A 15,453-nucleotide genomic window follows, 5' to 3' on the forward strand; every position below is an offset into this window, starting at 1 on the left:
TCTAATGTCCACAAAAACACTACAGTGAATATACTACAGTAAAGTCGGCAAAAACACTACAATGAATACTACAGCATTTGTACCATAGTATACTATAATATTTTTCATGTGTCTATTCTCTTGTCTTTTCTATAGCTGATGTTCCACTCTCCGAACCCTCTAAATGGCGCGTAACATCAACATGTTTTCATTTTGCTTCCAGCTTCGGAAGATGCTACCAACGGTTGGTTGCACCAATGAATCAACACTCACCAATAGATGCCGTGTCGTGTCGTATCGCATGGTGGCACTATTCGACAGTGCACTGCATCTTCCATCGCTTGCCGCACTGTGCGCACTGAACGCACAGAGAGGACCTCATAATTTGGACAACAACTTGTATGAAGTGGAGTGGACAGTAAATATCTTTTAAACCATTGGACGTAGACGTAGGCCTACACCCAAAAAAATATGAAGGCCTAGAACGGCCTTGAATGAAAATTGTGGCGGTTATTCTGTTGTAAAGCCACTTGACTTGACAGTTGATCAATTCATTGTGCGTGTTCATCGAGTTCAATCCGTCTAGGAAGACGTGAAGAGGCAGCACCATATTTATGTAGGTTATGAGCTCTTCTCATTATTATAATGTTTACATATATCTATCAAATTATTTCAAAATGAACCGTTTAAATACTGAGAAAAACGCACGTAGCCTCCCCGAAACACATAGGCGTTCACTTGATAATCAGGTTTAACATAAAATGGCTTATTATTTTTTGTTCCCCCGGCGACTTGTTGGCCATGTTTTTGGAGATTGTGTAATGCAATTTGGGGTAGCATAAATAGCGCAAGGCTATTCAGTCATGGAATTATATAATAATTGTTTTTGATCATTTGTCAAACACTTTAAAGCCTAAATGTAGGTGCTATTTAATTGTTTTGATAACCTGGTCATCGGATGATTGTTTTTAACTCCTGCTTTCCGATGTAGGATTTTTTAAATGTAATTTAAGTTTTTAATTGTAATTCCGAATTTTAAGTACAGTGATTTGATTTCAATGTTCACACACCTTCCATAGATTTGGAATTAAACAGTGGTTCAATTGACTCCGCCTAGCAAGCTCCTGCGGGATTTATCCACGGGGCTCCAGTTCTATACAACTACATGCAACACAAGGCACGCCTGCTGCCCCACACTCTCCTCGCTCACCGACTAGCTTTCCTCTCCGGTTTACTCGTTCACATCGGTGAGCGATAGACTACTTTCACACAGGACTAGTAGGAGTCGCTGGACTAGGAGGCAGGACCGACTCGCTCGCTCTCACGGGAGGCTGTGTGTGGCAGCCAAGCAACATGTTACCAAAACGGCGAACTCGCTCTGCTGACTTGACGGGGATACCGGGGATGCCGACCGGGACGATGTTCGGCGGTTCGGCGGGACTGAAGTGGCTCTCCTGTTGGATTCTGATGTCAGCGATGTGTTTCCACCACGTAGCAGCACAAGGTAAGGACTTCACAGTCACACAAATGTTACTTTTTAATATTGTTGTAGCCTCACCAAAAGAGGCGACAGAAGTGAACTGTCAACTGTCTTCTAAATCTCCATGGTGACAACCAGATGGCTTGAGCGGAGCCTGACGAGATGCGCTCTGCCACTTCATTTAGATTCTCGGGGAACTGGACAGCTGCCTTATACAACATGCAAGACCTTTCTTCAACTGTAACGTTATAGATAGACAGTGTGCTTTAATTTGCTGGGCTGCAGTAGTCACTCTCCCCTAGCTGTTTTCTAACTATGATACAGATTGATAGATCACAGAAAATACACACTTTCAGTATAATTATTGTGCGGTAGCTACTGTAGCCCCACTTCTACAACCCTCCCAAGCAAGTTCAAAGTACATTTTCCCCCAGCCAAATCACCCTCTTATGTTCTGCAGAATGAATTCCATCCCGTTCCCATTGAGAAAAGATTGAAAGTGTATTGTAGGTGCCCATCCAAGGGATATTTAATGGAAGACTGTGGAAAACGGTTCAAAGTGGGCTAGATCATTTCGCACGTTTCTATTGGGCTTTGTTTCTGCATATAAAACACCTTCATGTGACTATGTGACTATCAATAAGGGGATAATTATGGATCAAAGTTATTGATTTATTCAAATGTATCTATAGGCTATTCAATAGACTATGCTTTCTACCAAGTAATAGTCTACTGTAGAAAAGACTATGTGATGCCTGGAAAATATAAAAAATCCTCTCACTTTGTGCAGCTTTTCATTTAAACAATTTGTTCAGTAATCACCAATAGTTATGGATCTCACTTATTAATTAATTGAACGATATCTGTATTCAGTACTCTTAATGATTAATTTAAAGGCTCCTGAATGGTGCAGCGGTCTAAGGCACTGCATCTCAGTGCTAGTATAACCGATGTGAAATGGCTAGTTAGTTAGCGGGGTGCGCGCTAATAGCGTTTCAATCGGTGACGTCACTCGCTCTGAGACCTTGAAGTAGTTGTTCCCCTTGCTCTGCAAGGGCCGTGGCTTTTGTGGAGCGATGGGTAACGATGCTTCGTGGGTGGCTGTTGTTGATGTGTGCAGAGGATCCCTGGTTCAAGCCCAGGTAGGGGCGAGGGACGGAAGCTATACTGTTACACTAGAGGCGTCACTACAGACACCCTGGTTTGAATCCAGGCTGTATCACAATCAGCCATGATTGGGAGTCCCATAGGGCAGTGCACAATTGGCCAGTGTAGGCCGTCATTGTAAATAAGAATTTGTTCTTAACTGACTTGCCTAGTTTAAATAAATAAAGGTATCAGTATTCAGGACTCTTATTGATTCATTTAAAGGTATCAGTATTTAGTATTCTTATTTATTCATTTAAAGGTATCAGTATTCAGTACTCTTATTGATTCATTTAAAGGTATCAGTATTCAGTACTCTTGCTACCATGTAAGACATACTAGGAAAGAAAAAGGCTAGACAAAGGACATATTGTTGGAGAGAGGAGAGGCTTGAGGCTTGGAGAGATTGAGGCTGAATAGGCGGAAGGACATACGATTCATATGGGCATTTCCATGTAAAAGGACCCATGAGCACTGTCGTGTCTTTGGCATCATTAAGGTGAAGGCTTATTTTATCAAATCAATTCTCTGTAATTATTATTACGTGATTAAACTAATCATGTAAATTGAATTAACTAGGAAGTTGGGGCACCACGGAAAACCTTCAGATTACAAAGTTATAATTTTTTGAATATAACTCTTAAGATATTTTAATATCTGATCAATTAGTCTTCTATTAATGAATTATTCTTTACCTCACGTCAGTCTCATCTGAACGTTGTTAATTGTTGTTTATCTGCACGAACCCAACCTTTACTATAAATCATCCATACACCAATTGGCTTAATCATTTATTTACTAACTAACTAATTAATCACAGAAATGCATAAACAAACAAACAGTAGATAATGGTTAGTAACAAATGATAGGGAACATTCCCTAGTGGGCTAAGCCGAATTGATGGGTTCGTGGAAAAGGGAAGTGGGTGAGGACTGAGAAAGAAGCGGGAAAGACAAAAGGGATCACTAGACACAGTTGATAATTATATTAATTGAAATGCTAATCCTTGGTACATGAACGCTCACTCATTCGGGAATAATTGTAATCAATATATATTTACACCCATGTGTCGTTGTGATCTTCTCTGTTGGAATCCGATCTGTCTGCTGGAGAGTTCATCTGAGTCTCTCTCTTTCTGTTTCCCTGAAGATCAAAGTCTTTCGTGGTTAGAATGGATACTTCAGAGTACCATTCAGAAATGTTCTCATAGATGTTTCGGTGGTTGTCGGTATTCTCGTCCCAGGTTTACATCATTTCTAGCTGCAGACCGAGCTATGTGTGGTCTTAACTATTCACAATCACAGCTCACGCTGTGGGTTTGCTTAGTCTGAAGAGGATTTCCTCAGGAGGGGGTTTTATTCGTAACAGTAGAAAAGGCGGTTCCATGACGCCAGATAATGTCTGTGCTCACGGGGGCGGGCCAATGACTTAGTTCAACTTTAAAGAGAATACAATTCTCTCAAAATTCAAGGTTAACATCACACTACATCATTTCACAAATAGTTTCATCTTTACTCATTCATTTTATACAAGAATTATACAAACACCATAATTGAAAAATGTACATATTCAGAGATATAGTTATGTGTGTTTCCTGTCCTTCGTGAGGTCACCAAATGAAACACACTCAACATAACTGTCCCTTAAGTGTCCACGGACCCTTCCCACATTCTCGCAAGTGGACATATAGTTGAATTTTCCCATTTTGGGGATTTAGGAGTTCGGCCACGTGAAATCCTTTGTTCACTCTCTGATCTCTCTCTGCATGAAAAGGGGGAGATAGTCTCCGCCAGGAATTTACGACCTGAGATAACAAAACTTGGGTGTAGGAGAGAGTGAGAGAGGGGGAAATCACAATCTACACCCAGAAAGGGCCACGTCATGACAGCACCAACATGTGAAGTTCATAGGTGCATGTCAACTCAGATGTCAAATGAAAGCTAAGAGTCTATACTGTTTAGAAATGAAGGCATATATACGTTTTTTAACCATGTTCCATCCTAGGCTTTAATTTCTTGTTAACCTGTTAGGGCTAGGGGGCAGTATTGACACGGCCGGATAAAAAACGTACCCGATTTAATCTGGTTACTACTCCTGCCCAGTAACTAGAATATGCATATCATTATTGGCTTTGGATAGAAAACACCCTAAAGTTTCTAAAACTGTTTGAATGGTGTCTGTGAGTATAACAGAACTCATATGGCAGGCCAAAACCTGAGAAGATTCCATGCAGGAAGTGGCCTGTCTGACAAGTTGTGTTTCATCTTGGCTCTTTTTATTGAAGACTGAGGATCTTTGCTATAACATGACACTTCCTACAGCTCCCATAGGCTCTCAGAGCCCGGGAAAAAGCTGAACGATATCGAGGCAGCCTCTGGCTGAAACACTTTATCGCGTTTGGCAAGTGGTCGATCAGAGTACTATGGGCTTAGGCGCGTGCCCGAGTCGACCCCATGCTTTATTTTCTTTCGTCTGTTTACCTAAACGCAGATTCCCGGTCGGAATATTATCGTTTTTTTATGAGGAAAATGGCATAAAAATGTATTTTAAACAGCGGTTGACATGCTTCGAAGTACGGTAATGGAATATTTAGAAATTTTTAGTCACGAATTGCGCCATGCTCGTCACCCTTATTTACCCTTTCGGATAGTGTCTTGAATGCACGAACAAAACGCCGCTATTTGGATATAACTATGGATTATTTTGAACCAAACCAACATTTGTTATTGAAGTAGAAGTCCTGGGAGTGCATTCTGACGAAGACAGCAAAGGTAATAACATTTTTCTTATATTAAATCTGACTTTGGTGAGTGCTAAACTTGCTGGGTGTCTAAATAGCTAGCCCTGTGATGCCGGGCTATCTACTGAGAATATTGCAAAATGTGCTTTCACCGAAAAGCTATTTTAAAATCGGACATATCGAGTGCATAGAGGAGTTCTGTATCTATAATTCTTAAAATAATTGTTATGCTTTTTGTGAACGTTTATCGTGAGTAATTTAGTAAATTCACCGGCAGTGTTCGGTGGGAATGCGAGTCACATGCTAGTCACATGCTAATGTAAAAAGCTGGTTTTTGATATAAATATGAACTTGATTGAACAAAACATGCATGTATTGTATAACATAATGTCCTAGGGTTGTCATCTGATGAAGATCATCAAAGGTTAGTGCTACATTTAGCTGTGGTTTGGGTTTATGTGACATTATATGCTAACTTGAAAAATGGGTGTCTGATTATTTCTGGCTGGGTACTCTGCTGACATAATCTAATGTTTTGCTTTCGTTGTAAAGCCTTTTTGAAATCGGACAGTGTGGTTAGATTAACGAGAGTCTTGTCTTTAAAATGGTGTAAAATAGTCATATGTTTGAAAAATTGAAGTTTTTGCATTTTTGAGGAATTTGAATAACGCGCCACGGGATTACACTGGCTGTTGAGTAGGTGGGACGCAAGCGTCCCACCTAGCCCATAGAGGTTAAAGAGATGGAAAAGGAGTCTTAGAGAAAAATAGAAATATATCAATTCACAACAATGATGAAGTAAAGACCCCTGCCAACTAATATCAACAATTATTTTTAGTTTTGGAGAAATGATTTACCTTCTGTAAGTTTAAGAAACATTGCCTTGTGTCTTGTAATTCCGTTACCAAAAACCCACAAGATATTTTCTTATTCCTCAACCTCATAAAGAGGGAGGAGGATAATGAACGTTCACAGAAGTAACATGTCAAGTTAGGCTTGGAGTATTAGTTAATCATAGGGTTTTCACTGATATCAAGTTGGATTTGGAATGATTAAGTGATTCAAAATCTGTAACGGAATAATTTCAATTAACTGCAGTTGAATAAGCTACAATGGGAAATCATAGTAGTCACAAACCACAGTGGAGTCTCCTGTTACTGTCCTCCCCTCCACTGACATACTGTTATGTTCAGCTGATAGAGTCTCCTGTTACTGTTCTCCCCTCCACTGACATACTGTTATGTTCAGCTGATAGAGTCTCCTGTTACTGTCCTCCCCTCCACTGACATACTGTTATGTTCAGCTGATAGTCTCCTGTTACTGTCCTCCCCTCCACTGACATACTGTTATGTTCAGCTGATAGTCTCCTGTTACTGTCCTCCCCTCCACTGACATACTGTTATGTTCAGCTGATAGAGTCTCCTGTTACTGTCCTCCCCTCCACTGACATACTGTTATGTTCAGCTGATAGAGTCTCCTGTTACTGTCCTCCCCTCCACTGACATACTGTTATGTTCAGCTGATAGTCTCCTGTTACTGTCCTCCCCTCCACTGACATACTGTTATGTTCAGCTGATAGAGTCTCCTGTTACTGTCCTCCCCTCCACTGACATACTGTTATGTTCAGCTGATAGAGTCTCCTGTTACTGTCCTCCCCTCCACTGACATACTGTTATGTTCAGCTGATAGAGTCTCCTGTTACTGTCCTCCCCTCCACTGACATACTGTTATGTTCAGCTGATAGAGTCTCCTGTTACTGTCCTCCCCTCCACTGACATACTGTTATGTTCAGCTGATAGTCTCCTGTTACTGTCCTCCCCTCCACTGACATACTGTTATGTTCAGCTGATAGTCTCCTGTTACTGTCCTCCCCTCCACTGACATGCTGTTATGTTCAGCTGATAGAGTCTCCTGTTACTGTCCTCCCCTCCACTGACATACTGTTATGTTCAGCTGATAGAGTCTCCTGTTACTGTCCTCCCCTCCACTGACATACTGTTATGTTCAGCTGATAGAGTCTCCTGTTACTGTCCTCCCCTCCACTGACATGCTGTTATGTTCAGCTCATAGTGTCTCCTGTTACTGTCCTCCCCTCCACTGACATACTGTTATGTTCAGCTCATAGTGTCTCCTGTTACTGTCCTCCCTTCCACTGACATGCTGTTATGTTCAGCTGATAGAGTCTCCTGTTACTGTCCTCCCCTCCACTGACATACTGTTATGTTCAGCTGATAGAGTCTCCTGTTACTGTCCTCCCCTCCACTGACATGCTGTTATGTTCAGCTGATAGAGTCTCCTGTTACTGTCCTCCCCTCCACTGACATACTGTTATGTTCAGCTGATAGAGTCTCCTGTTACTGTCCTCCCCTCCACTGACATACTGTTATGTTCAGCTGATAGAGTCTCCTGTTACTGTCCTCCCCTCCACTGACATACTGTTATGTTCAGCTGATAGAGTCTCCTGTTACTGTCCTCCCCTCCACTGACATACTGTTATGTTCAGCTGATAGAGTCTCCTGTTACTGTCCTCCCCTCCACTGACATACTGTTATGTTCAGCTGATAGAGTCTCCTGTTACTGTCCTCCCCTCCACTGACATACTGTTATGTTCAGCTGATAGTCTCCTGTTACTGTCCTCCCCTCCACTGACATGCTGTTATGTTCAGCTGATAGAGTCTCCTGTTACTGTCCTCCCCTCCACTGACATACTGTTATGTTCAGCTGATAGAGTCTCCTGTTACTGTCCTCCCCTCCACTGACATACTGTTATGTTCAGCTGATAGTCTCCTGTTACTGTCCTCCCCTCCACTGACATACTGTTATGTTCAGCTGATAGAGTCTCCTGATACTGTCCTCCCCTCCACTGACATACTGTTATGTTCAGCTGATAGAGTCTCCTGTTACTGTCCTCCCCTCCCCTCCACTGACATACTGTTATGTTCAGCTGATAGAGTCTCCTGTTACTGTCCTCCCCTCCACTGACATACTGTTATGTTCAGCTGATAGTCTCCTGTTACTGTCCTCCCCTCCACTGACATACTGTTATGTTCAGCTGATAGAGTCTCCTGTTACTGTCCTCCCCTCCACTGACATACTGTTATGTTCAGCTGATAGTCTCCTGTTACTGTCCTCCCCTCCACTGACATACTGTTATGTTCAGCTGATAGTCTCCTGAACATGCCCCCTAGCCCTAACAGGTCTGCAAAGTTCTTTTAGTAAATTAGTTTTGTGAACATTTCTGTTTAAATTGTTCAAAGTAGTCATTTTGCATATAATTGTATGGTTTGTTAAAGTGAAATCAATGTTTTTTTTTGTTTGGCATACATTTTAAGTGAAACATCTGAGTCAAAGTGTAATTCCGTGGTGTTGCCCATACCACACCTGTATCCCACCTTCTTAATGTGTATTGATATTCTTCAGAGCAAAAAACCCTTTAACTTACAAACCCCTACTTACCATAGTTATTCATTCAAGATTCCAATGGAATGGCTGTTTTTAAAACATCAGTGAATTTGAAGCATGTGCAGGAAACTGATAACCCATTGAGATCAACACACAACCATGTTGCCTTAGAAAACCTGGCCTTGGCTTGGCAGTTCATTCATGCATCATGGAGTGCACTTGGCAATGCATCCTGCATCTTACAATCTCAGCTCAGAGTGCTGGAGTGTGTGTGTTACAAGGAGCATACCGGTAATCATTGGGACCTGTTTGTCTGTGAACAGGTTGACATTGAGCTATAAAGGACTCCCATGCATTCTTATCTGTATATGTGTGTTTAAAAAATAAATAATAATAATATATATATTTCACCTTTATTTAACCAGGTAGGCTAATTTTAGAACAAGTTCTCATTTACAACTGCGACCTGGCCAAGATAAAGCACAGCAGTGCGACACAAACAACAACACAGAGTTACATGGAATAAACAAGCGTACAGTCAATAACACAATAGAAAAAAAAAGAAAGCCTATATACAGTGTGTGCAAATGGCGTGAGGAGGTAAGGCAATAAATAGGCCATAGCAGCGAAGTAATTACAATTTAGTAGATTAGCCTGTTAGGGCTAGGGGGCAGTATTGACATGGCTGGATAAAAAACGTACCCGATTTAATCTGGTTACTACTCCTGCCCAGTAACTAGAATATGCATATAATTATTGGCTTTGGATAGAAAACACCCTAAAGTGAGTATAACAGAACTCATATGGCAGTCAAAACCCTGAGACAAATCCTGACAGGAAACTGAAATCTGATGTGTGGATATCACTTCAAACATTTGCCATTGAAACACACAGTGGCTTGCGATTCATTTAGCACTTCCTGAAGCTTCCACTAGATGTCCCCAGTCTTTACAAAGTGTTTGAGCCTCCCACCATCAAAATTGACTGAAAGAGAGGATGTTTACCTTGGTCACAGGAAATGGCCCATTACCATTGTGACGTCGGCGCCCATGGGTACTCTCCCTTTTCGAAACGTTTTGAAAGACAATGCAACCATCTCAATGGAATATTATTGAAGCCCTGGTTGAAAAAGCCCCTAAAGATTTATGCTATACAACGTTTTTGACATGTTTGAACGAACTTAAATATATATTTTTTGCTCATTCCTGACGACAAGTCAGACGCACACGGTACATTTTCACTAGCCTTCGGAGCGCGCTAACGCTATTGGGACATAAATTATTAACTTTTTTGAACAAAACTACATTTGTTATGGACCTGGGATCCCTAGAAGTGCCTTCTGATAAAGATAATCAAAGGTAAGAGATTATTTACAATAGTATTTTTGATGGTTGATCGTTCCAAGATGGCTCAAAACATGTATAGGCTAGACTATTTTTCTGGGCATACCACGTCGTTTATTGCAAAGTGTGATTTCCCAGTAAAGTTATTTTTAAATCTGGCAAAGAGATGGCATTCAAGACATGTTAATCTATAAGTCTTTGAATGACAATATTACATTTTAACAATGTTTTCGAATAGTAATTTTGTAAATTGTAGCGCTAATAAACCGGAAGCATTTGAGGCAAAAGATTTTCTGAACGTCATGCGCCGATGTAAAATGCTGTTTTTAGATATAAATATGAACTTTATCGAACAAAAAATGCATGTGTTGTGTAACATGATGTCCTAGGAGTGTCATCTGATGAAGGTTGTCAAAGGTTAGTGCTGCATTTAGCTGTGTTTTGGGTATTTGTGATGCATGCTAGTTGCTTTGAAAATGGCTGTGTGATTATTTCTGGCTGGGTACTCTGCTGACATAATCTAATGTTTTGCTTTTGCTGTAAAGCCTTTTTGAAATCGGACAACGTGGTTCGATTCAAGAGAGGTGTATCTATAAAACGGTGTAAAATAGTCATATGTTTGAGAAATTGAAGTTATAGCATTTATGAGGTTTTGCATTTAGCGTGACGCGATTCCACTGGCTGTTGATTAGGGTGGGACGCAAGCGTCCCACTGGCCCAGAGAGGTTAACACTGAAGTGATAGATGAGCAGATGATGATGTGTAAGTAGTGATACTGGTGTGCAAAAGAGCAGAAAAGTAAATAAAAACAATATGGGGATGAGGTAGGTAGATTGGGTGGGCTATTTACAGATGGACTATGTACAACTGCAGCGATCAGTTAGCTGCTCAGATAGCTGATGTTTAAAGTTAGTGAGGGAAATGTAAGTCTCCAGCTTCAGCGATTTTTGCAATTCGTTCCAGTCACTGGCAGCAGGGAACTGGAAGGAAAGGCTGCCAAATGAGGTGTTGGCTTTGGGGCTGACCAGTGAGATATACATGCTGGAATGTGTGCTACGGGTGGGTGTTGTTATCGTGACCAGTGAGCTGAGATAAGGCGGAGATTTACCTAGCATAGACTTGTAGATGACCTGGAGCCAGTGGGTCTGGCGAAGAATATGTAGCGAGGGCCAGCCGACTAAAGCATACAGGTCGCAGTGGTGTGTGTGTGTCTGTGTGTGAAAATAGATTGTTATAGGAAGCCTCTTGTTATGCTGAGCCCAGCTCCACAATATAACCTATACGCATCTAGCCAGAACCCAGCTCCACTATAGAACCTATAGCCATCTAGCCAGAACCCAGCTCCACTATAGAACCTATAAGCATCTAGCCAGAACCCAGCTCCACTATAGAACCTATAAGCATCTAGCCAGAACCCAGCTCCACTATAGAACCTATAAGCATCTAGCCAGAACCCAGCTCCACTATAGAACCTATAAGCATCTAGCCAGAACCCAGCTCCACTATAGAACCTATAAGCATCTAGCCAGAACCCAGCTCCACTATAGAACCTATAAGCATCTAGCCAGAACCCAGCTCCACTATAGAACCTATAAGCATCTAGCCAGAACCCAGCTCCACTATAGAACCTATAAGCATCTAGCCAGAACCCAGCTCCACTATAGAACCTATAGCCATCTAGCCAGAACCCAGCTCCACTATAGAACACATAACCATCTAGCCAGAACCCAGCTCCACTATAGAACCTATAACCATCTAGCCAGAACCCAGGACAAACATGGGGATGAAAAGGAGGAGGATGAAGATGATGATGAAGATAAGATGAAGTTGAGGATGAAGAGGAGGATGATGAAGATTAAGAAGATGAAGAGGAAAAGGAGGAGAAGGAGGACGGGGAAGAAGAAGAGGATGATAAAGCTGATGATGATGATGAAGATGAGAAGGACAAAGAGGAGGAGGAAGAGGAGGAGGTGTTGATTGAGACAGGGACTGAGAGGCTAGAGGACTGTGGACTCCCCCTTCTCCTCCTGGTGTCTCTGAAGCAGCAGGCATCTCATCTCCGCATGGGGGGCTGTTGGTTCTGGACATGCCTCACTAATGAGTGGCACAGACTGTGTGAATGTGTAGGGTGTGTGTGTGTGTGTGTGTGTGTGTGTGTGTGTGTGCCTGAAACTGTCTATGTGTGTGTGTGCACGTTCGTGTGTGTGACTAAATCTGAGTGTATGTGTGTGACTGGCTGTGTTTGGTGTGTGTTTGTGTGTGACGGAGTGTGTTTGTCTATGTCAGTCAATCAGTCAGTCAGATCCTCTCTTCTCCCAGTCTGTGATCGTCTCTCCCAGGGGGAGCGAGGGGGGATTAAGGCGAGGCAGTCTCAGAGGTTTCTAGAAATGAGAGAAACACAAAGGTACTACAGTGTCGTGAGAGAGACAGGATGTACTACAGTGTCGTGAGAGAGAGAGAGAGGAGGTCCGGCAGTGTCGAGAGAGAGGAGGTCCGGCAGTGTCGAGAGAGAGAGAGGAGGTCCGGCAGTGTCGAGAGAGAGAGAGGAGGTCCGGCAGTGTCGAGAGAGAGAGAGGAGGTCCGGCAGTGTCGAGAGAGAGAGAGGAGGTCCGGCAGTGTCGAGAGAGAGAGAGAGGAGGTCCGGCAGTGTCGAGAGAGAGAGAGAGGAGGTCCGGCAGTGTCGAGAGAGAGAGAGAGGAGGTCCGGCAGTGTCGAGAGAGAGAGAGAGAGGAGGTCCGGCAGTGTCGAGAGAGAGAGAGAGGAGGTCCGGCAGTGTCGAGAGAGAGAGAGGAGGTCCGGCAGTGTCGAGAGAGAGAGAGGAGGTCCGGCAGTGTCGAGAGAGAGAGAGAGGAGGTCCGGCAGTGTCGAGAGAGAGAGAGGAGGTCCGGCAGTGTCGAGAGAGAGAGAGGAGGTCCGGCAGTGTCGAGAGAGAGAGAAAGAGGAGGTCCGGCAGTGTCGAGAGAGAGAGAGGAGGTCCGACAGTGTCGAGAGAGAGAGAGGAGGTCCGACAGTGTCGAGAGAGAGAGAGGAGGTCCGACAGTGTCGAGAGAGAGAGGAGGTCCGACAGTGTCGAGAGAGAGAGAGGAGGTACGACAGCGTTGTGAGAGAGAGAGGAGGTACGACAGCGTTGTGAGAGAGAGAGGAGGTACGACAGCGTTGTGAGAGAGGAGGTACGACAGTGTTGTGAGAGAGGAGGTACGACAGTGTTGTGAGAGAGGAGGTACGACAGTGTTGTGAGTGAGAGAGGAGGTACGACAGTGTTGTGAGAGAGAGAGGAGGTACGACAGTGTTGTGAGAGAGAGAGGAGGTACGACAGTGTTGTGAGAGAGAGAGAGAGAGAGAGGAGGTACGACAGTGTTGTGAGAGAGAGAGAGGAGGTACGACAGTGTTGTGAGAGAGAGGAGGTACGACAGTGTTGTGAAAGAGAGGAGGTACGACAGTGTTGTGAAAGAGAGAGGAGGTACGACAGTGTTGTGAGAGAGAGAGGAGGTATGACAGTGTTGTGTGAGAGAGATGAGTAGTAGGACATTGTTTTGAAGGAGAGAGGAGGTAGGATAGTGTTGTGAAGTAGAGAGGAGCAGTAGGACAGTGTTGTGAGAGAGAGAGGCGGTATGACAGTGTTGTGAAGGAGAGAGGAGCAGTAGGACAGTGTTGTGAGATAGAGGAGGTACGACAGCATTGTGAGTGAGAGAGAGGAGCAGTAGAGTGTTGCGAGAGAAAGAGGAGGTACGGCAGTGTTGTGAAGGAAAGAGGAGGTTTGACAGTGTCGTGAGAGAGAGGAGGTACGACAGTGTTGTGAGAGAGAGAGGAGGTACAACAGTGTTGTGAAGGAGAGAGGAGGTACGACAGTGTTGTGAAGGAGAGAGGAGGTACGACAGTGTTGAGAGAGGGAGGAGGTACGACAGTGTTGAGAGAGAGGAGGTACGACAGTGTTGTGAAAGAGAGAGGAGCTACGACAGTGTTGTGAAAGAGAGAGGAGGTACGACAGTGTTGTGAAAGAGAGAGGAGGTACGACAGTGTTGTGAAAGAGAGAGGAGGTATGACAGCATTGTAAAGGAGAGGAGGTACAACAGAATTGTAAAGGAGAGAGGAGGTAAGACAGTGTTGTGAGAGAGAGGAGCAGTAGGAAAGTGTTGTGAGAGAGAGGCGGTATTACAGTGTTGTGAAGGAGAGAGGAGCAGTAGGACAGTGTTGTGAGAGAGAGGAGGTACGACAGCATTGTGAGTGAGAGAGAGAGGAGCAGTAGAAGAGTGTTGGGAGAGAAAGAGGAGGTACGACAGTGTTGTGAGAGAGAGAGGAGGTACAACAGTGTTGTGAAGGAGAGAGGAGGTACGACAGTGTTGTGAGAGAGAGGAGGTACAACAGTGTTGTGAAGGAGAGAGGAGGTACGACAGTGTTGTGAGAGAGAGGAGGTAAAACAGTGTTGTGAGAGAGAGAGGAGGTACGACAGTGTTGTGAGAGAGAGAGGAGGTACGACAGTGTTGAGAGAGAGAAAGGAGGTATGACAGTGTTGTGTGAGAGAGATTAGTAGTAGGACAGTGTTGAAGGAGAGAGGAGGTAGGATAGTGTTGTGAAGTAGAGAGGAGCAGTAGGACAGTGTTTTGATGGAGAGAGGAGGTAGGATAGTGTTTTGATGGAGAGAGGAGGTAGGATAGTGTTGTGAAGTAGAGAGGAGTAGTAGGACAGTGTTTTGATGGAGAGAGGAGGTAGGATAGTGTTGTGAAGTAGAGAGGAGCAGTAGCACAGTGTTGTGAGACAGAGGAGGTACGACAGCATTATGAGTGAGAGAGGAGCAGTGGAAGAGTGTTGTGAAGGAGAGAGGAGCAGTAGGACAGCGTTGTGAAGGAGAGAGGAGCAGTAGGACAGTGTTGTGAAGGAGGCTCTCTCTCTCCCTCTTTAGTGCAGGTGCCTCCCGCTGTGTTTAATAATGTTCAGGTCCTTAAATCCTAGAGGGAAACCTGATAGAGTCCACACTGCCTGCAACTTTTCAGGAACAACAGGCTGCTCTCTGCAGACCATTGTAACGACAGTCGTCAGGAATGGACCAAGGCGCAGCGGGTTGACTGCTCATAATTAACTTTAATGAAAACACTTCTACAAACAAAACAAACCGATGGACGACGAAGGCAGACTTGAAGGCACAACACAGCAATTCAAGTGACAACCTCCCACAAATTACAAACACACCCTAATATATAGGACTCTCAATCAAAGGGAACTAGACAACACCTGCCTTCAATTGAGAGTCCACACCCCAATTAACTAAACATAGAAACAGACTAACTAGAAAGAACATAGACTAACAGAGCAGTGACCAAAAACCCCGGAATACATAAATCAACTACCCTCTACATAATACACAC

General features: G+C 43.6%; 1 protein-coding gene across 2 annotated transcripts in view; it reads left to right on the forward strand.

Moving 5' to 3' along the window:
• Positions 1 to 1,085: 1,085 nt before the first annotated feature.
• Positions 1,086 to 15,453, forward strand: part of LOC106568787 (protein sidekick-2) — an 823,574-nt gene continuing 809,206 nt past the window's right edge. For both annotated transcript variants that reach the window (XM_045715764.1, XM_045715765.1), the window contains exon 1: positions 1,086 to 1,483. In XM_045715764.1, the coding sequence (XP_045571720.1) occupies positions 1,333 to 1,483 (151 nt within the window). In that variant the 5' untranslated portion in view covers positions 1,086 to 1,332. The remainder of the gene's footprint in view (positions 1,484 to 15,453) is intronic.

Source organism: Salmo salar, chromosome ssa03 (assembly GCF_905237065.1).
Source record: "Salmo salar chromosome ssa03, Ssal_v3.1, whole genome shotgun sequence".
NCBI lineage: Eukaryota > Metazoa > Chordata > Actinopteri > Salmoniformes > Salmonidae > Salmo > Salmo salar.